This window comes from Theropithecus gelada, chromosome 3, assembly GCF_003255815.1.
Source record: "Theropithecus gelada isolate Dixy chromosome 3, Tgel_1.0, whole genome shotgun sequence".
Classification (NCBI taxonomy): Eukaryota; Metazoa; Chordata; class Mammalia; order Primates; family Cercopithecidae; genus Theropithecus; species Theropithecus gelada.
Genome location: NC_037670.1, coordinates 166,185,008 through 166,206,071, shown reverse-complemented (window position 1 = coordinate 166,206,071; position 21,064 = coordinate 166,185,008). Strand labels below are relative to the sequence as shown.

The window sequence follows — 21,064 nt, the reverse complement described above, 5'->3', positions numbered from 1 at the left end:
ATCTGGAACTTCCGGGATCTGGAACTTGCGGGATCTGGAAGTTGAACACACCACCTCTGCTCACATTCCATTGACCAGTTCTTGGTTACTAGGCACACGTAAGTAGCAAGGGAATCTGGGAAATGTGGCCTTTAGCTGGGCATCCATGTGTCCATCTAAAATTTGGAAGGTTCTGTTACTAAAAGAAGAAGAGTGTGGCAGACTACCACTCACATAAAGTGAAAAATCTTCACCCAGTTGCCATATCCGTCCAAATCTCGGTAATCATAATTCATTTCTCATGTATTATCTCAAAGTGTGTGTGTGTATATATACAAATACAAACGTATATTCATACTGTCTCCCTTTTCTTGCAAAAGACAGCATGTTGTTCGTGTTGTTTTGCACCTAGCCTTTTTCATTCAACAGTATGAAAGATCTCATCAGTACGTTGAGAGTTTCTTCCTTGTTTTCAGCTGTGTCATATGCCTTGTATAGAATAATAGCATTTATCAAGTTCATTATTGATAGACATTTGGTTGTTTCCAGTCCATTTCCTGCTACAAATGATGCTGCATTGAATATCATGCATTTCACACGGGAGGGGTATATTTTTATATTAAATTTTCAGAAATGAAATTGATGGCTTAAAGGATATATGTGTGTGTCATCTTAATAGATCCTGTCAAATTGCTTCCCATAGAGGTTGTGCCATTTGCATGCCCAGTAGTAATGCAAGAGAATGTCTGTTTCATCACAACATTGCCAACACAAAAATGAAAGTTTGGGAGTTTGGACATTCTAACCTGATGGATAAAATAACTGTACATCAGTATAGTTTTAATTTTTATTTTTCTTTTAAGTGAGGTTGAGCACCTTTATGTATGTTTGAGTCATGTGTATTTCTTTTTCTGTGAACCATTTCTAGCCTTTGCTACATTTTGTTGTTTAGCTTTTCTTAATTTTTTTTTTTTTTTTTTTTTGAGATGGAGTTTGGCTCTTATTGCCCAGGCTGGAGTGCAATGGTGTGATCTCAGCTCACCACAACATCCGCCTCCCGGGTTCAAGCGATTCTCCTGCCTCGGCCTCCCGAGTAGCTGGGATTGCAGGCATGTGCCACCACGCCTGGCAAATTCTGTATTTTTAGTAGAGATAGGGTTTCTCCATGTTGGTCAGGGTGGTCTCTTAACTCCCAGCCTCATGTGATCTACCCACCTCGGCCTCCTAAAGTGCTGGGATTACAGGCATGAACCACCGCACCTGGCCTTTTCTTATTAATTTCTAGGAGTTCGTACGATAGGGAAATTTTTTCTTTGTTATATAAATTGAAAACTTATATAACACTTTGTCCTTTGTCTTTTAACATTACCTTCTTGTCATATAGGTGTTTTTCTTTTAATTCATTCATCTTTTTATGGCTTCTAGATTTTGAGTCATAGCTAGAAAAGTTTTACAGCTTGGTGATTAAAGAGGGCTATAGGTAACAGAAGAGACTTATATGACAGAGTATGAGGAAAAGAAGGAAGCACAGTTAGATAAGCTCAGGTCTAGGTTAGGATAATACTTTTTTTTTTTTTTTTAACTGTTAAACATGAGATATTTTTATTTCCCTTCCACATTTTTGGAAACACTATCATAAGACAGATCCACTGCTGACAGTTTCTCCATTCGAATGAAAGCAGCGTTAGGGCCAGATATTATTTTTGTGTTTGCAACCCCAGGGACTAAAGCAAGGCGTGACACAGAGTAGGTGATGAGTAAATGTTTGTTGAATAAATGAATGAGTTTTACTCTTTTAGTATGGCAGGCAGAATAAAAGCCCTCTCCAGGGATGTCCACATCCTAGTGCCCAGAGCATCTGAATATCTTTTTTTTTTTTTTTTGGATACTCTTTTTTTTTTTTTTAATTAATTTATTATTATTATTATACTTTAAGTTCTAGGGTACATGTGCATAACGTGCAGGTTTGCTGCATATGTATACTTGTGCCATGTTGGTGTGCTGCACCCATCAACTCAACAAAGGGCTAATATCCAGAACCTACAAAGAACTCAAACAAATTTACAAGAAAAAAACAACCACATCAAAAAGTGGGCAAAGGATATGAACAGACATTTCTCAAAAGAAGACATTCATACAGCCAACAGACACATGAAAAAATGCTCATCATCACTGGCCATCAGAGAAATGCAAATCAAAACCACAATGAGATACCATCTCACACCAGTTAGAATGGCAATCATTAAAAAGTCAGGAAACAACAGGTGCTGGAGAGGATGTGGAGAAATAGGAACACTTTTACACTGTTGGTGGGATTGTAAACTAGTTCAACCATTATGGAAAACAGTATGGCGATTCCTCAAGGATCTAGAACTAGATGTACCATATGACCTAGCCATCCCATTACTGGGTATATACCCAGAGGATTATAAATCATGCTGCTATAAAGACACATGCACACGTATGTTTATTGCGGCACTATTCACAATAGCAAAGACTTGGAATCAACCCAAATGTCCATCAGTGACAGACTGGATTAAGAAAATGTGGCACATATACACCATGGAATACTATGCAGCCATAAAAAAGGATGAGTTTGTGTCCTTTGTAGGGACATGGATGCAGCTGGAAACCATCATTCTTAGCAAACTATCACAAGAACAGAAAACCAAACACCGCATGTTCTTACTCATAGGTGGGAACTGAACAATGAGATCACTTGGACTCGGGAAGGGGAACATCACACACCGGGGCCTATCATGGGGACGGGGGAGGGGAGAGGGATTGCATTGGGAGTTATACCTGATGTAAATGACGAGTTGAAGGATAATACTTGAATACAGCAGCAGCTTTTACATGAATTCACTAGTCTTCATTTCTGCAGCACTTAATCTGTGTTTTGTATTTCTTCTGACTTCCAGTGTTCCAAACCTATTTACTTGTATTTCATCTACAATTTTTGCCCTCAGTATCTCTAAAGAGTCTTCTTAACGATTATTTCTTATGAATCAGAAGATACTGGAGAACTATTTCATAATTTTAAAAATTAAATTAGAAAAGGCAAGAGGGACTGTTATTGAAGAAACGGACCCATGACTCATAACCACATTTTACCTTGCTCAGATCTCGATTCAAACCAACTGTGAAATAGCGTTTGGGGGACAGTGGCTATATTTTGAATGTGGACTGGATATTTATATTAAGGCATTATTATTAGGTGAGATAATGGCATGGCGATTATGTGTTAGTTATTTAAACAGATTTTATCAGTTAGAGATGCCTTACAAAGCATTTATCAACGAAATGTTATGAGGTGGGATTTTCTTTAAGACATTCTAGGAAAAAAGTGGTGATGGTAAGGTATAGGGTATAGATATAACCATATGGATCAAATATTATTGAAGCTAGATGATAAATACATCCGGAGGTGGAGGTTGCAGTGAGCTGAGATCGCGCCACTGACTCCAGCCTGGGCAACAGAGCGAGACTCCGTCTCCAAAAGGGAAAGAAAAAAAGGATTATTGAGGTCATTTAGTATGTAAATTTTGTAACTTGGTATATTAACCTTTCCGGTGTATCATGAATTATAGTCCTCAATATTATTGTGGTTTCACAGCATTTCAATATATAAATACATCACAATTTATTTAACTGTTTCACTGTTATTGGGGTTTTAGGGTGTTCCTTATTTTTTTCACCACCGTGCACATCAGCATCCTTATGAGTAAATGACTGTTCACATCTAGAAATAGTTCTTCAGGCCACAATCCGAGAAGGGGAATCATTGAATCAGAGGATATATACGATGTATAATTTAATACAAGCTGTAAGTTACGCTTCAGAAGGTGGTGCCATTGTACCCCTGCACCAGCAGTAATAAATGGGGGTGCTTATTTTTCTGCATTTGCAAAGCCAGGAACTAGGAGGCAATTTGTTCAGACAGATATATACATATATATATACACACACACATATACACACACATATACACACATATGTAAATACACACACACACACACATATATATATATATATATATATATATATATATTTTTTTTTTTTTTTTTTGAGACAGTCTTGCTCTGTCACCCAGGCTGGATGCAATGGTGTGATCTTGGTTTACTGCAATCTTCACCTCCTGGGTTCAAGCAATTCTTGTGCCTCAACTCCCTAGTAGCTGGGATTTTTAGTAGAGACAGGTTTCACCATGTTGGCCAGGCTGGTCTGGAACTTCCGGCCCCAAGTGATCGGCCCACCTCACCCTCCCAAAGTGCTGGGATTATAGGCATGAGCCACCACGCCCGGCCTGTTCAGACCAATAATTAACACACCAGAGTGATGAAGTGTAATTGTTGCACGAGGCATCTCTGATTCTGATTGTGGATGAATTATTGCCCGTGTGGTAGGGACAGGCAGGGTCAGTTGCATTGGGCATCTGCATGGCCACATATGGCTGTGTTTTATCAGTGAAGGAGCTGTGGGCTTAAGGAGAATCCCAGTGTCTCTGGCCCAGCAGCCTATGGCTTCAGATTAATAATATATATTGAGCCAGTTGTTCTCTAGTTTTTACAGTGTCACGGCTCTTGGATGGTTTCCATAGGTGGTTTGGCATACATTTCAGTGTGGTGGTTTCTCAATTTCTGCATTCTTGTAGGTAAGTTCACCAGGAAGGGCTCCTTTGACATCATCTTTGAAGACTAAATTATCCAGCACTCTGAGCCTTGTTTCAGTATTTTTCGGTCTGTCTTAATATTGTGGTTTGACAATCTTGTTTGTTGCAAAACCTGTAGTGTGTTTAAATTTTGAGGCTTTCATACAACAGTTGCTTAACATTCATCCAGGAACTGCCAATTTTTGTTTTTGTCTATGTTCAGATTCCATATTATTGCCTTGCTCTGTCCCATCAGTCAGTAATATCTGAGGCAGTCAAAGGACAGAATCTTCATATTAGTTCTTTGTCTAAAGGACTCTAACTTTTGTACCGAACTTTTCTTTAGAATCGTGATTCAAGTATACAGTTTAATGTAGTCAAACAGAAAAGGCAATTGAGCAGCAAATCAGCAAACAATAAACATAGAAAATGAAAAAATATGCTGGGCGCGGTGGCTCACGCCTGTAATCCCAGCACTTTGGGAGGCCGAGGCGGGCGGATCACGAGGTCAGGAGATCGAGATCACAGTGAAACCCCGTCTCTACTAAAAATACAAAAAATTAGCCGGGCGCGGTGGTGGGCGCCTGTAGTCCCAGCTACTCGGGAGGCTGAGCCAGGAGAATGGCGTGAACCCGGGAGGTGGAGCTTGCAGTGAGCCGAGATGGCGCCACTGCACTCCAGCCTGGGCCACAGAACTAGACTCCGTCTCAAAAAAAAAAAAAAAAAGAAAATGAAAAAATATTACCTTGACACAGCCCCCTTTAACACAGAAAATACAGTAGTATTAAAAATATAATGAAATGATTCTCAGTATTTTTAGGGAAATTTGATCCTAATGAAACACCTTTGAATGAAAAAATATAAATTACCCCTGACACAGCCCCCTTTAACACAGAAAATATAGTATTAAAATATAATAAAATATTCTCAGTGTTCTTTTTAGGGAAATTCCATCCTAATAAAAACACCTTTGAACATAATTGCCTTTGTGTCATTTTTCTGTGAATCAAACTTTGATCAGTTTGACCAACTTCCCTAAAAAGTGTCTGAAATTGCCATCTTCTCAGAATAGTCAGACACAGCTTAGAACCATGGGTTTCCTGTCTAGCTCATGAACATTTGTAAAAGTGAACTAAATGATTATAAGCACCCTCCTCCCAACTAGTTATTTGTTACAGGAGGACTGCCTCCTTGTCAAAACTTAAAATGTATAGGAGCCCTGAAATTGGAGCTATCATCCATCTTACATTAGTAATCATTATATGAATATAGTGATGATTTTTTTTCCTTTTTAAAATATAAATTTGTCTGAAGGTCTGTTGTCATCACTTTGACATAAGAGCTGTCAGTCAGTCTGGAGTGGAGATGGTTGGAGAATGGAAGGCTATAGTTGGTTGATGAAATCTTGGCTCTGAACAGTTTGTGTCATAGTTTGGGGTAAGCCACTGTGGCAGTTTGCAGAGGCAGTGTGGCAGCGGGGAATGCCTATTTTTAATCACTGCTGTTCCAGGGCCAACCATAATTAGGGATGTTTCCCTTGCTCAGTGAAGCCGTATTTTGCTTTTTGTTCATTGATTGATGGAAATTGTAGGACACTGAGAAAATAACGATGGGCTAAGAGGGTTTTGGTGCCTTTTATTCCTCCCTCAATTAGGGCTTTTCCGGGCCTGCATAACAAAGTGCCAAAAACTGGGTGGCTTACAACAGCAGAAACATTGTGTCTCACAGTTCTAGAGGCTGGAAGTCCAAAGTCAAGGTCTCAGCAGTGTGAGTTCCCTTTGGGGCTATGAGGGAGAATCCGTTCCAGGCCTCTCCCCTAGCTGCTGGTGGACGCTGGCAATCTTTGGGGTTCCTTGGCTTGTAGATGCATCATCCCAGTCTCTTGTCTTCATGTTCACCTGCTGTTTGCTGTATGTGTGTGTCTCTGTGTCCAAAAGTCCCCTTTCTATAAGGACAGCATTCATACTGGACCAGGGCCGGCTCCAGTGACTTCATTTTAACTCGATTACCTATGTAAAGATGCTATCCAAATAAGTTCCCATTCTGAGCGAGGTGCTGGGGCCCCATCTTTTTTGTGGGGACAAAATTCAACCTGTAACACCCCCATGAAACATAGTGACAAACAGTCCTCACAGTGCTCCTGAGCTCCACTGGGGGGCAGGATTCTCCACTGTCCAAATGGCCCAGGGTGCTGCCTTCTGGGTTCTGGGGTCTGGGGTCTGGGGTCAGCCAGCAGGGCCAGCCACAGCCAGGCCCTGCGACCCGAGCCAGTGGGGCAGGCAGAGAAGAGATTCTGATGCTTTTTATTTCTTTATTATTATACTTAATGCAGAAATTATGAGCCCTGGTGATATCCAATAATAATTGTTTTCCCTTATTTGAGACATTGGAGGTAAGCTTCTCCGTATTCTTCCATAACCACAAAGCAAGCAGGCAAGCGTGAGTTCTCTAAACAAAGAGCGGCTTTAAGCAGGGAATTTTAGGCTTCCAAGCTGGCCCTTCTCACAGGAAGTGGCCATTCTCTGGGAAGTGGCACCCAGTCTGCGGCGTACCTTGCTCAAGAACAATAGACATTAGTCATAGTCTGTTAATTCTGTCTGTTTCCCATGAGAAAAAGAGTGTGTTCCATGGTGCTGTCAGGGAGTTTCAGGCCCATGTTTGAACTTTTCCTAAGAATCTTCTGTAGCATCAAAGGAGGTGACCTAAGCAGCCTCCAAATGGGGATCTTTGGAGTATGTCAGGGCCTTTGCCCCTGAGTGTTACAGCCCTTGAGGTGGGTGGGGGGTAGGAGTGGTAGCAGAGCTGTGACCAGGGCTGTTCTCACTGTGTGTGTGTGTGTGTGTGTTCGTGTGTGTGTATGCATGCATGCATGTATGCATGTGTGTGTTTTTCTGCAGGCACCAGCTGGAGATGCCAGGACATTACTCTCATCTGGCCGCCTTCTATGAGGACAAAAAGGGGGTGCTCCATGCTGGTCCCGGCAGAGGCAGCAGCCTGCCCCCTGTCTACTGGCTGCCTTCCATCCACCGATACATGTACCCTGAGATGAAGGTGAGGTTAGCCCTGCTTTTCTTACGCGATACTGGATCTGTATCTGGGAATAGTAGCTGTTGATTAATTTTTAATGAATAAAAAATTTATGTCTTTGGATCATACAAAATATCTACTTTTGATAGAGTAGAGTTGCAACATAAGCATTTGGTTTCTTTAAAACATAAAGCAAGTTATCTTAAACAATATGCTTTCTAGACACTTCTGTAATCATAGTATAAAGGCGTGATAGGGGCCAGTCGTGAAAAGATGGATTTAATTCTGTTGATTGCTTCTGATATTTTAACACCAGACATTTGAACTAAAGATGAAGAGTTCGATGAATAAGTATGACATTTCTTAGTGAATATGCTTTTGATGTTACTTCATTTTGTATTTGTTTCTGAAGTACTTTGGCTTTGGTACTAGAATATGCCTGTTTACAGTTAGCAAAACACCCAGCGAAGCGTTAGGTGTTGGAAGGGTGCAAATATGACTAAGAACATGAATCTCCTCTTTCTCTTTCTTCTCTGTCCCCTGTGGTTGGCCACAGGAGGTTTCCATGGAAACCTAGGGCTCCCCTGGTAGAGAAATTATGCCAAGAGTCCAAGGGAGAACTCTGGGAAAGATGTCTTAGGAGAGGATGTGGTCCCTGAGTATTTGGCTAGGTGGAGAGTGAGGACTGCTGATTCCAGAACCAGGAAAGGTGTGAGCAGCAGTGAGAACCATGGTCTGTCACTCTCTTAGCACCTTCTGGGAGTTACGCATTGTGCCAGCTATTTATCTATACCTGTGGCAGCATTCTCTACAATAAAAGTAAATGTTTTTTTAATCCTTGTTTTCCAGCGAAAGCAACCGGAGCTTATAAAGGGCTAGTGACTGCTTTAGGTCTTACAGCTAATAGGAGTTAGAGCCAAGGTTTAAACAGAGGTCTAGAGCCACAGCCAGTGCATGTGTCCTGCCTCACTTTATTGTCTTTGCAGAGATGTGGACACGGAAAAATGCAAGACAAGTTCATGGGACATGAGCAAACTAGTTTGGCTGGGATTAAGTTAGCCGGCATGAGGGAAATGATTGGAGAACTAGGTTCTGAAATTAGATTGTAGAGAGCCTTAAATAGTAGACCTTGGAACTTGAATCCTAATAAGTACCAGTTAGGGACTTACCGGGAAAAGAGACCATGCTAGGTATTTCAAACTAATTTAATACAGGAGATCAGTAATATAGGAGTTGGAAGGCTGAAGGAGTAGAAAAGGAATAGGTAACCAATATATTAGTAATCATAGACAATAGCCTGACTAACGCCCTATATTAGTCATCTATTGCTGTGGAGCAAATTATCCCCAAATTAATGTTTTAAAACAGTACATATTTATTATTTCACAGCTTCTGTAAGTCAGGAATCCCAGCATGGCTTAACCAGATTCTCTATGTCATGATCTCTCATGAGATGGTATCAGCCAGGGTTAGGGGATCATCTGAAAGTTTGACTGGGGAGGTGTCCACCTCTAAGATCATGTGGGTGTTGGCAGGATTGAATTTCTTGAGGACTGTTTTGAACTGAAGGCCTCAGTACCTTGCTAGCTGTTAGTTGGGGGCTCCCCTCAGTTCTTAGCCGTGTGGGTCTCTCCACTATGCGAGGTTGCTTTATCTAAGCCAGTAAGAGAGTGTACTAGCAGGATGGAAGTCAGAACCCTTTGTAACCTAATCATGGAAGTGACAGCCCTGCAATGTCACCATATTTTCTTAGAAGCAAATTAAGAGGACGGAGGGGATCGCATAAGGCTGTAAATACCAAGAGGTGGGTCTCACTGGGGACTATCTTAGAGGCTGCCTTCTACCCTCCCCTAGGGCTGGGGTAACAAAGCAAGAGAAGCAGAATGATCAAAACCATGGGAGCCTGCAGGAGGGGTCCCTACACAGCCAGTACTCAGATCACTGAGGGAGGCACTGCGCATCTCTGCTGGGACCTCTCAGGAGGTGTGGCTGCACCTGTGCTGTGCATGCTGAGGAAAGCTGGAGACTGGAGTCGTGGGTGTCTTCTGCTGCTGGAGAAATACTAGCTGGAGCAAGAAGCCGAAGAGATTTCCTTCTGCCTTTCAATCCACAATCCTTGCTCTCCATTGAAGAACTCTAACAGGAAGCCAATTGGCGTGTGAGTTTAGGAATTGTCCTTTACAGGTTTCCCAAGCCCATGGTATAGGCTGAGAGACAATCATTAAGAAATGGTCAGAGGGCCATTGGAGGTACTCTGGGCTCGCACTGACCTGAGTCCTGTTCTCTTTCTGTCTGCTCATAACTGAGACCCATTTTTTCCTTCAGAGTCAAATTTCTGTTGGAATTATCTCCAAATCTACAGGGAGGTGACCTGCATGTGACCTAAATGTACTCATATTCCTCCCCATAAGAGTCCAGAGATGAGGGACTAGGGGAGAAAAAAGAAAACTGCCCATGCTTTTGAGGACAGCTCATTAACATAACTGTTAGACCCTAGGAGATGCAGGGAAGAGGGTACTGTCATGGTTGCAGATACAAATGTGGAGTGTCGTCTTTTTACAAAACAGTATGTCAGCACATCAAAATAAAAAACATGGCCAGGCATGGTGGCTCACGCCTGTAATCCCAGCACTTACGGAGGCCAAGGCGGGCGGCTCACTTGAGGTCAAGAGTTCGAGACCAGCTTGGCCAACATGGTGAAATCCTGTCTCTACTGAAAATACAAAAATTAGCCAGGCTTGGTGGTGGGCACCTGTAATCCCACATACTCGGGAGGCTGAGGCAGGAGAATTGTTTGAACCTGGGAGGCAGAAGTTGCCGTGAGCCAACATCGCACCACTGCACTCCAGCCTGGACGCCAGAGTGAGACTTCTCTAAATAAATAAACAAATAAATAAATAAAACATACGTGGCTTTTGTTTCAGCAACTTTACTCCTCAGGATCTATCTACCAGAATGATGTATGTGTAACAATATTTAATTCAACGTTGTTCACAGTGGTAGAAAACTAGAAGGCCTATGTATTGAAAGCCGTGGTGAATAGTGAATTAGAGCATAAGAAGATGACATGGAAGGACCACCAGATCTCATTTGTGTGAGAATAGCAAGGTGCAGAAAACTCATCATCCCTTGGTATCTGCAGGGCCTTGGTTCTGGGCGACCTGCCTCAGATACCCAAATCTGCAGATGCTGAAGTCCCCATATAGTAGGGTGTAGTCTGTGCGTGTAACTTACGCACATCCTCCCATATACAGATACTCCTCAACTTACTGTGGGTTTACACCCCCCTAAGCCCATTGTAAGTTGAAAACATTGTAAGTCAAAAGTGCATTTAATGCTGGCAATGCAGCCGACAGTCCCTGACTTACGATGGGTCCACTTAATGTATGATTTTTCGACTTTATGATGGTGTGGAAGCAATGAGCATTCAGTAGAAACCATAATCCCATCAAAGTCTTAAGGAACTTCTTGACTTACCATGGGGCTACCTCCTAATAAACCCATCATACAGTTGAAAACTTGGTAAGTTGAATTATGGTAAATCACGGACCTTCTGTGCTTTAATTTTTTTTTTTTTGAGGCGGAGTCTTCACTCTGTCGCCCAGGCTGGAGTGCAGTGGCACCATCTCGGCTCACTGCAAGCTCCGCCTCCCGGGTTCGTGCCATTCTCCTGCCTCAGCCTCCCGAGTAGCTGGGACTACAGGCGCCCGCCACCGCGCCCGGCTAATTTTTTGTATTTTAGTAGAGACGGGGTTTCACCGTGTTAGCCAGGATCTCTAGATTACTTATAATACTTCATACAATGGAAATGCTATGCACATAGTTGTTATACTGTGTTGTTTTTTACATACATTTATTATTGTTATTCTTTATTTTTCTAAATGTTTTTTATCTGTACACAGTTGGTTAAATCTAAGGATATGGTATCGGGATACAGAGGGCCGGCCGACTGTACATGTGATATGATTACACTGTTGTTAAACAGTCACAGTCTCTGTCTAGATAAGACACATACACACACCCAGACATAAACATGGAAAGTATTGATGGGTATATACAAGCTTAAGATATGTATTCCCTGGGATGAGGTAAAGTATGGGATGGGGTAGGGCAAGGCTTACAAGTATAAAAAAGGCAGGACCAGGAAAAAACAAATGACGACACTTAAAAATATCATGTATGTCCCAGCACTTTGGGAGGCCGAGGCGGGCGGATCACGAGGTCAGGAGATCGAGACCATCCTGGCTAACACAGTGAAACCCCGTCTCTACTAAAAAAGACAAAAAAATTACCCGGGCGTGGTGGTGGGCGCCTGTAGTCCCAGCTACTCGGGAGGCTGAGGCAGGAGAATGGCATGAACCCAGGAGGCAGAGCTTGCAGTGAGCCGAGATCGTGCCACTGCATTCCAGCCTGGGCAACAGAGCGAGACTCTGTCTCAAAAAAAAAAAAAAAAAAAAAAATAGCATGTATGATATAATACTTGTCATGGATGGAAAATAATGTAATATATCTTTCAGTTTTTATTGAAATATAACATTTAATAGGAATAAGTTCAAAAATAGTATATATGATTATTTGTCATGTATGGAAAATAACGTATATATATCATTAAGCTTTTTGTTGAAATATAAAACTTTAGAGAAGTTCAAAAATCATATGTATATAATTCAATGAATTTTTACAACATGAACACACGTATAAAGAAAAACTTTAGTCTGGGCACAGCGGCTCATGCCTGTAATCCCAGCACTTTGGGAGGCCAAGGTGGGTGGATCATGAGATCAGGAATTCGAAACCAGCCTAGCCAACATGGTGAAACCCCATCTCTACTAAAAATGCAAAAATTAGCTAGGCATGGTGGCGCACGCCTGTAATTCCAGCTACTTGGGAGGATGAGGCAGGATAATTGCTTGAACCCGGGAGGCGAAGGTTGCAGTGAGCCGAGATAGCGCCACTGCACTCCAGCCTGGGCCACAGGGCAAGACTCTCAAAAAAAAAAAAAACTTTAAAGAAGTAGACTTTTAATGTAGGAGTCAGATATAGGACTGTTTCAGAGGGAAAGAAAATAAACTGGAAAGGAAGCAGAGGGAAGAGGAAGACCTCTCTGAGAGATCCAGATGTGGCTGCTAAATGCTCCCCTTAGGAAAATGGGGGAGTGGGAGAGGGATATAGAGGAGGAGGGTTGGGCCCCAGGAGTGGAGGGCTTCCCTAGTGGCAGGCATGGGTCTTATCAGAGCCTGCTATGAGCTGACAGAGGTTAGGGAGTAAAAAGAAATTGGAGTGAAAAGAGGATGGAGTATGGACTTGAAAGGTTGGAGGGAAAACATGAAGGTACACACTGGAGACATCAAGGAAAGAGAGATCTCTGTAAAAGCCACAGAGAAACAAGGCTGGAAAAAGGGAAAGAGATGTCAATGAAAGCAGGAGAAATTTCTGTTGCATGTGCAGTGAGCCTGGTAAAGTGAGGAGGGGTGAGAAGTCTCTAGAGCTGACTCTTGTAGAAGAGAAGAGGTGGTCCTATGGGCAGTGCTTCCTGGCATGGGCTGGGCACAGGACCTGAACTACTTGCAGGTCCCAAGAAGGGCCATGTTCCCTCTTACCTGCATGCCTTTGTATGTGAACACCTTCCCCCAGATTCATCTGTTTTTTTAGTTTGTTTTGTTTGTTTTGAGACGGAGTCTTGCATTGTCGCCCAGGCTGGAGTGCAGTGGCACGATCTCAACTGACTGCAACCTCTGCCTCCCAGGTTCTAGTGATTCTTCTGCCTCAGCCTCCCAAGTAGCTGGGATTACAGGCACACGACACCACACCCAGCTAATTTTTTGTATTTTTAGTAGAGATGGGGTTTCACCATGTTGACCAGGCTGGTCTTGAACTCCTGACCTTGTGATCTGCCCACCTCAGCCTCCCAAAGTGCTGGGATTACAGGCGTGAGCCACAGCGCCCAGCCTTAGATTCATCTTTATGTCAAAGCTTCAACATCACTTCCCCCAGGAAGTCTTTTCTGTCTGTCCTAGAGTGGGATGAGGCACCTCTGGTTTGCTCCACCAACCCCCATTCTTCTCCCATCACGGCTCCCATCAGGCTGTATTTTAAATGCTTGTCTACCTGTTTCTCCCACTAACCTATAAAATATACGCTGGGCGAGCCCTGCCTGGCCTCCATGTGGTGGAAGAACAAGTTGGACGCTTGAAGATAACCAGTGGGAAAGCCGGGAGGAACCGGGGCATGCTTTGGCGCCCTTTCCTATCTGATTGCTGTTAAGACTTTGATGAGAGAGAGTGATTGGAGGGATGCAACCAGCCTTGGTCACTTGGTGCCTCTCCTCCTCCTGATTTGGGATGTGGTGGCAGAGGAGTAGGCATGGGTGGCAAATGGCATGCTCAGCACAGGGTTGCCTTTATCCTGGCATGGGGTAGGGAAATGGTATCAGTGCAGGAGTGATGCCTTGGAAAGGGATATCCTCTCTGGGTACTGCACATGCAGCTTCAGAGGGCCCAGGACAGCCCTGACCTGGACAGGCAGAGTGCAGAGGCTGCCCTGAGGCTCGGGTGTAGGTGCCCCCGAAGGCTGGTAGTTGTTAAACCCTAGCAGGCAGCCTGGGAGTCAGTGCCTCTCTCAGAAGTGCTCTTGCCTGCCTCCCTAATGGGTGATGAGCTCTTACTTCTGGCACTTTGGCATGGAAGTGACCTTTCACAAAGCTTACGGGGTTTGTGAGGCCTGGGGTTTGAAGCCTTTCTGTTCTAAAAATAGCCTTGGCTGTTTTTATGTGCTATTTCATGTTTTGTCTCAGGCAGTCCTTATAGCCCTACAAGGTAAGTGATGATTCCGTAGTTCACAGTTAAGGATAGTGAACTGAAAACATTAGCTAACTTTCTCCAGATCTCCCTGTTAGTAAATGGCAGGGCCAGGATTGGAATTCAGCTCTTCCTGGGATCACAGCTTATGCTCTTAACCCCTATGATACTCCTTGGCTCAGGGTTCCCAGAAGGCAATTCAGGGGTTGCCAGTTAGTGTCAGAAGGAAGAGTGGGGCCAGTCGTGGTGGCTCATGTCTGTAATCTCAGCACTTTGGGAGGCCAAGGTGGGTGAATCACTTGAGGTCAGGAGTTCAAAGCCAGCTTGGCCAATGTGGTGAAACCCTGTTTGTACTAAAAATACAAAAATTAGCTGGGCTTGGCGGTGCATGCCTGTAATCCCAGCTACTTGGGAGGCTGAGGTAGGAAAATCGAACCCAGGAGGGTGGAGGTTGCAGTGAGCCAAGGTCACGCCACAGCACTTCAACCTGGGTGACAGAGTGAGTGAGACTCCATCTCAAAAAAAGAAGGAAGGGTGGTCAGAGGTGAAGTGTAGCAGGGATTATGCCAGGGGCTCCTTCCTACCTGTGACTTCTGCAGACACCTCACTTTGCACAGTAGTAGTCCTGTAGATTTGGGATCTGACTGGGGACTGTTTGCTCATTGTGTTATTACTTACAGTGCTTAGTAATGTTTTCCAGTTGAGTTTTCTTATTGAAGCAGAATGTGTCTTCAGAGATGCTTTTATTCTGATTTTTTAAAATTTAAATTTAGCTTTGTTTTCTTTGCATTGTTCTCCTGAGTAAAAGAATGATCTCTAAACTCAAACATCAGTGTATCAGGGAGCTGTTGTATTATAGAAATCCAGTTGAAAGGTAAGACTTTTAAAGTGAAAAACATCATTTTGTGTGGAAATAAGCATCCTTTAATGTATCTGTTTGGATGGACTTCAGAATTTCGGAGGTGAGGATTAGATACCTTTAGCTCTATTTCTAACAAGCTGTTCCTCACTCTTTCTCCTCCCTATTCCCCTCAATTTTTTCAGATCACACACCCAGCTGGCTGCATGTCTCAGTTTATAAAGTTCTTTGGAGAACAGATCCTCATCCTCTGGAAATTTGCCTTACTTCGAAAGCGCATTTTGATATTTTCTCCCCCACCTGTGGGCGTGGTGTGCTATAGAGGTAACCAGAAGCCAGAGTCAGGGGTGCTGCTTAAATCCCTGGAGCAGAAACTGCTTGAGTCTTTCTGTCACTGATCAAGTCTGGAAGAGTTTGGGCCACATCAAGGGGATGGGGTTTTAAGCCCAGGAGTGACCTGATTGGCTGTGAACGCTGGTGACAATGTAGAAGATGGGTTGGATGACACATCAGTGGCGTGGCCAAAGATTAGGGTCTGGATTAAAGCAGAGAAGATGCATTCTAGATGTATTTTAGAGAAACTGGACAAAACTTGTCAGATTGGATTGTAAAGGTTCTGATGTGTGTGAGGCTGCAACGAAAGAGTCTAGGATAACAAGGGTGGTGGGGCCACCAGATGGGGGACTGAGGAGCAGCCGGGGGCTGGCTTGAAAAGGTTAGTGTGGGATGTGATGAGGGTGTGCTGCCTTGAGACCTTCACAGCAGGGGGGTCCGCCCACCCTGCATAGCTGGGTCGGGACCTGTGGGCGTTTGAGCTGGAGATAAAGATTTGAGGGAGATAGATTATTTCTGCACTCATATCTGAGATGGACAGCATTACCTGGGGAATGTACAAGTGTGGAGGGGTGTTCCAGACACAGGAGGTGGATCAGAAAGGTGGAAGGACAGAAAGGACTCGGGAGGGACAGGCAGAAGGGGGAACCAGAAGACACAAGGGTTATAGAGGCCGGAGTTCTGACAAGGTCAAATTCTAAGCAAGACCAGCTAGAGAGAGACTGAGAAATGTTGATTGGGTTTGGGAAGCATGTTGCTGACGTCACCTTGAGGGATCAGTTTCTCCTGTGGGACCTAAAGAGGCTTGCTACCTCCAGTCCCCTCAGAATGCCAGGACCACCTGGCTCCTGAGGCACCAGATAGCCTAGAGCAGAGGTGGTGAGCTGCAGGCTCCAAGGGAGGAAGGGGGTGGAGGGGCAGACCCTCCCCGCTCACCTCCTCTGTCCCCACAGTGTACTGCTGCTGCTGCTTGGCCAACGTTTCACTGCCTGGCATTGGGGGCACCATTCCTGAGTCCAAGCCTTTCTTCTACGTGAACGTGGCCGACATCGAGAGCCTGGAGGTAGAGGTGTCCTATGTGGCCTGTGAGTACGGGGCCCTCCCCTCATCTTGCCCTCAGATCCCAGCCCTGCTCCTGCCAGACGCGGGGCTCCTGGGAGCCTTGCTTCCCAGTGGGGTCGGGTGGGTTCCCGCCTCTCTAACCCCGGGTTCCACAGGCACCACGGAGAAGATATTTGAGGAGAAGCGGGAGCTGTATGACGTCTATGTGGATAACCAGAACGTGAAGACACACCACGACCACCTGCAGCCGCTGCTGAAGATCAACAGCGCTGACAGGGAGAAGTACCGCCGGCTCAATGAGCAGAGGTAGCGGCAGCTACGGGGAGAACCAGGGGCTCCACCCTCCTCAGGGCAGCTCCAGCATGGGGTCTCTGCAAAGCCTGTCTTCTGTCCCTTCCCTGACGCATTTCTGCCAGTCTCCATGCTGCCTGGGATGGAGATGGAAACGAAGGGAAGGCCTGCAGTGGAAGAGGCCAGGCTCCCTGTATGCTGCCCTGATAGGAGGGGAGTAGATCCACGGTGCTGGTTTCTTTCTTCTCATGGACTTCGGAATCTGAGCACCTTGACTGAGCACCTTCATTGTGTTGGTCACTGTATTAGAAGTTTGCTTATATGTATCTGATGTCATTCTCAATAATCTGGTGATCCTATGAAATAAATGTTATCATCATCCCCCACTGATAGACAACTAGGAAAGATTGTTACTTGCCTAAGATTAACAGGGGCAGAACTGGCCCTGGACCCCAGGAATTTTGAGTCCAAACCCTGTTGATCCCTTTCCTGGCTGGTGCTGCTTCCTGGGAGGTGGTGGCCCATTGAAGATGCCTGGCTGAGGCCTCACCTGTGACTGGGGTCCTGGTACCTGCACCAGAGTCTCATGGTTCTCTCCTTCCCAACAGGCAGATGCTGTTGTACTCCCAGGAGGTAGAAGAAGACTACAACCCTTGTGAAGAGGACCTCTTCGTGCTGTGAGTCCTGGGGCCGTGGGCGTGGGGTCTCCCTGAGGATCCCTTCAGCACCGAGTGACCTGCATCCCTCCCATGTCACTCACTGCAGACCAGGGATGCCCTTTATTGCTGCCAAGGGCACTTAGAGCCAGGCTCCTTACAGAGGCAAACCTGAGCCCTGAAATGCCATTGGGGGAACCCAGAGGACTTACGGAAAGAAGCAGGGCCCTTAAGAGAAAACAGGAGTCTTAGTGTTTCTTTTCTTGTTGGGCTTTTACATCAAGGATGTCCACTGCATAGAAGCTGTCTGTCCCTCAGGATTCAGGGACTTCTCCTTTCCATTGCCTCCTTTGAATAGAGTAGTTCCTTGCACTGAGTATTATGGGATAATCTGAAATTTTAATTCTTGAATCAAATGAAATCTCTTTGCCCCGTAGGGGTAGGAACCAGGGCCTTCCACCTCACAGCACTGACTTCATTCCTAGACAGCTGGGTGCAGCAGCCTTCTGTGCTGTGAACTGAATTCTCCCAGCTTCCTCTTTGGTCTTCCAGGGCTGAGGTTGTGGTTTGATGTTGAAAACTTAATGTGGGCATTTCTACAAAGGTGGAGCATCTTGATTAGTGGACTTCCTAAAACCTACATCCTGTTTAGGTGGAAAGTATCTGAGGCTTGAGCACAGCCACAGTCTCATCCAGTATGACATGTACCACTGTGTCTGAAATTCCTGAGCACCCAGGGCCACTTCAGGTACCGGGCACTTTGCAGACCTGAGAGCTGTATGGGGCTGGACTGTCTAGTCTAACTAGACAGTGAGTGCTGTCCTGAACGGGGCTTGTTTGTTCATAAAGCACTCTAAAACAGTGACTTTTAAATCTTGATCTGTGCATTTCACTTCTCCCAAAGAGTCATCAAGGGAGAGCAAACACCCAAGGGTAATGTTGGCTCATGTTCATTTTGTTGGTGTTGTTGAATTTTTGCTTCCTCCTGTGACTGAGCAGAAAGAGAAAAGCAGTGTGTGGGGGCCTCTTCTCAGGCTGTGTTTAAACCCCGGTCACTTCCCTCAACAGGAAAATGGATTTTGACAGGCCATCTTGTTTAGAGATTTCCCTAATCACACCATAATTAATGCCAAATGGTTTCTTTGCTAACTTTAGTAGCACTTGAATAATTGTTTAACTTTTACTCTTTTCTTGTTTTAAGATACCTGCGAATCCACTGAAAAGTACATTAAACAACAGTATAGTTTTGGTTCCCCATATGTGGATTATCTAGTGAGTTTTTTTTCCCCCTTCCTTTCCTGTGTCTTGTCTTCTAAATGCAGATTTTTCCTAGAACAAAACAACCGGATATTTCAGACTTTGTTGGAGGTGTCTGCCAGTCAAGACAAAACTCTGACAGCAGAGCATGCCCGGGGCATGGGCCTAGACCCCCAAGGAGACCGGAGCTTTCTCCTGGACCTGCTGGAGGCCTATGGCATTGATGTCATGCTAGTCATCGACAACCCCTGTTGCCCGTAGGAGGAGCCAACAGGACCGGGAGCCGCTTCATGTGGGATGTCAGCAGCCTGGAGTTCACCCCAGGCCCCCAGAGGGCCTCATTTTTTATTAAGTTGACACGAAGGAATATTGTTTATACTTTCCAACAAACATAATTTTTGCAATTTCCTTTCTGCCCTTTTCCCTAGAGATAAGGTGAGATCGCCTTGGTTTAGTGTCCTGCCATGTTAGGATATTGGAATCTGCCACTTTCTCCCAGAGCTGCTGGTCCTTTGGGCTTGGTCATAGGAGTTGTATCACTAGGAGTGGGCTGAGCTCTGGAAATATTGGGATGGACTGTTCAGAAAGTTTGTGCGGTCTTTGTCCCTTGACGTATTTGAGAATAAGACAACCATCTGTCCCCTGTGGCCTTAAGATGTTCATCTGCCTAAAGGCAGAAACTAGACCGGATGATCTTTTAAAGTTTTTAGTAGCTCTAGGAGTCTTGGGATCAAATCCCTTTTCTTGTTCACTGGGGCAACTTTATGTCTTCTCTGTTTACTTGAGTAGGGACCACAAAGAAGGAAAAAAGGATGTTTCTGACACCAAATGTGAGCTTATCTTACGGTCAGAATGACAGAGGTTGCTTATCAGTGAGCTGAAGACTAAAATTGTAGATTGAAGCCTTGAAACCTTCCTCAAAGTAACTTCATGGTGGCCATGCAATGTAATGTTCCTCTTTCTCTAAACCCCTCCTCTTGGGATGAATTGGTGAACTGTTAAGGGCCAGTGCTGGCCTTGGAGCTTGCAAGCAAATTAATTTTCCAATTTAGTCTCTTAAGGGTTCAATATGCTCTTGGAGTAAGGGGTATTTTTAAAGGCTGAAGTTTGGGCTGCTGGAGGATAGAGCAGTTGAAGTTCGAACAGGATGGAGAAGTCACTCTAAGTCTCTTCATCTGGACATGAGTTCTCTGGAGGCATTAGCAGTAGCAACTCTGGATCAACACAGATTTTCTGGACTCCGAAATCTAGCAAGGATCTGAGCTGGTTAACTCAGAGGGTGGAGCATGATGCTAACAAGACCATTCATCATTTTGGACCCCTCACAAACACACTTTTCTTTAGCAGAGGTGACATTCCTTAGGCTAAATCTTTGGATCCAGGGACATAACAGATTTGTTGAGAGAAAATGTGGCAGTGCCTTCACCCAGGACAGTGGTCAGGAAGCCCCGAGCATCACTGATGGATTTATCCATTCTCTTCTGAAGTGCTCTGCTCTAGGCTGGGTCCCATTTTCACCTGCCTGTCCTCTGATTCGCTTTTGCAGGAGGGCAGCTTACGTGTTTGTCAACCAGTTAGAAAGCCAGTTCCTGTGGGTTGAGTTTAGGCCTTCTTAGCCATGATTGAGAATTTTGACTTGGGATACTGGGTTGCTGGTGACAAATAATGTCTTCCTCTTCCCCCTTCCCGCCTGGCTCGATTATGGGAATAGCCGTCAGTACATCTATGTCTGTGACCAAGACCCAGCCAGACTAACGTACACAGCAGAGAGAAACAACATTCAAATGGTGGGTCACACATCTCATCTCAAGATAAGGTGCTTAGGGTTCACTGCTTTATTCAAAAGTATTTTCACTGTAGCTCCTTCATATGGAATATCAAAACTGAAGAAATTCACATGTGGACATGCAAATAGACGTTGATTAATCAAGGTAGCATCTTTATGTAAATATATAAATAAGTTTGGGCATTGAAATGTAAACTGTACAGCTAATACACTTCTCCTCTGCAGTATTGGTCGCTGTCATTTCAGTAATGTAGATGTTTACAAAAGAAAAAAACATCTGTTTCGAGGTTGAAGACTCATCTTTTTTTCTCCTTTACACACAACCTCTCCTCTTGCCTCTCAAGGGTTGAGGGGTCCTTTCTAACT

At 44.5% G+C, this 21,064-nt stretch overlaps 1 protein-coding gene across 1 annotated transcript in view; it reads left to right on the top strand.

Annotated features, from left to right (window-relative positions):
- Positions 1-20,991, top strand: part of KIAA1147 (KIAA1147 ortholog) — a 41,401-nt gene extending 20,410 nt beyond the window's left edge. The window contains exons 4-9 of the mRNA XM_025379333.1: positions 7,528-7,681; positions 15,499-15,637; positions 16,600-16,731; positions 16,864-17,014; positions 17,608-17,676; positions 18,978-20,991. Of these exons, the coding sequence (XP_025235118.1) occupies positions 7,528-7,681; positions 15,499-15,637; positions 16,600-16,731; positions 16,864-17,014; positions 17,608-17,676; positions 18,978-19,173 (841 nt within the window). The 3' untranslated portion in view covers positions 19,174-20,991. The remainder of the gene's footprint in view (positions 1-7,527; positions 7,682-15,498; positions 15,638-16,599; positions 16,732-16,863; positions 17,015-17,607; positions 17,677-18,977) is intronic.
- Positions 20,992-21,064: the final 73 nt, after the last annotated feature.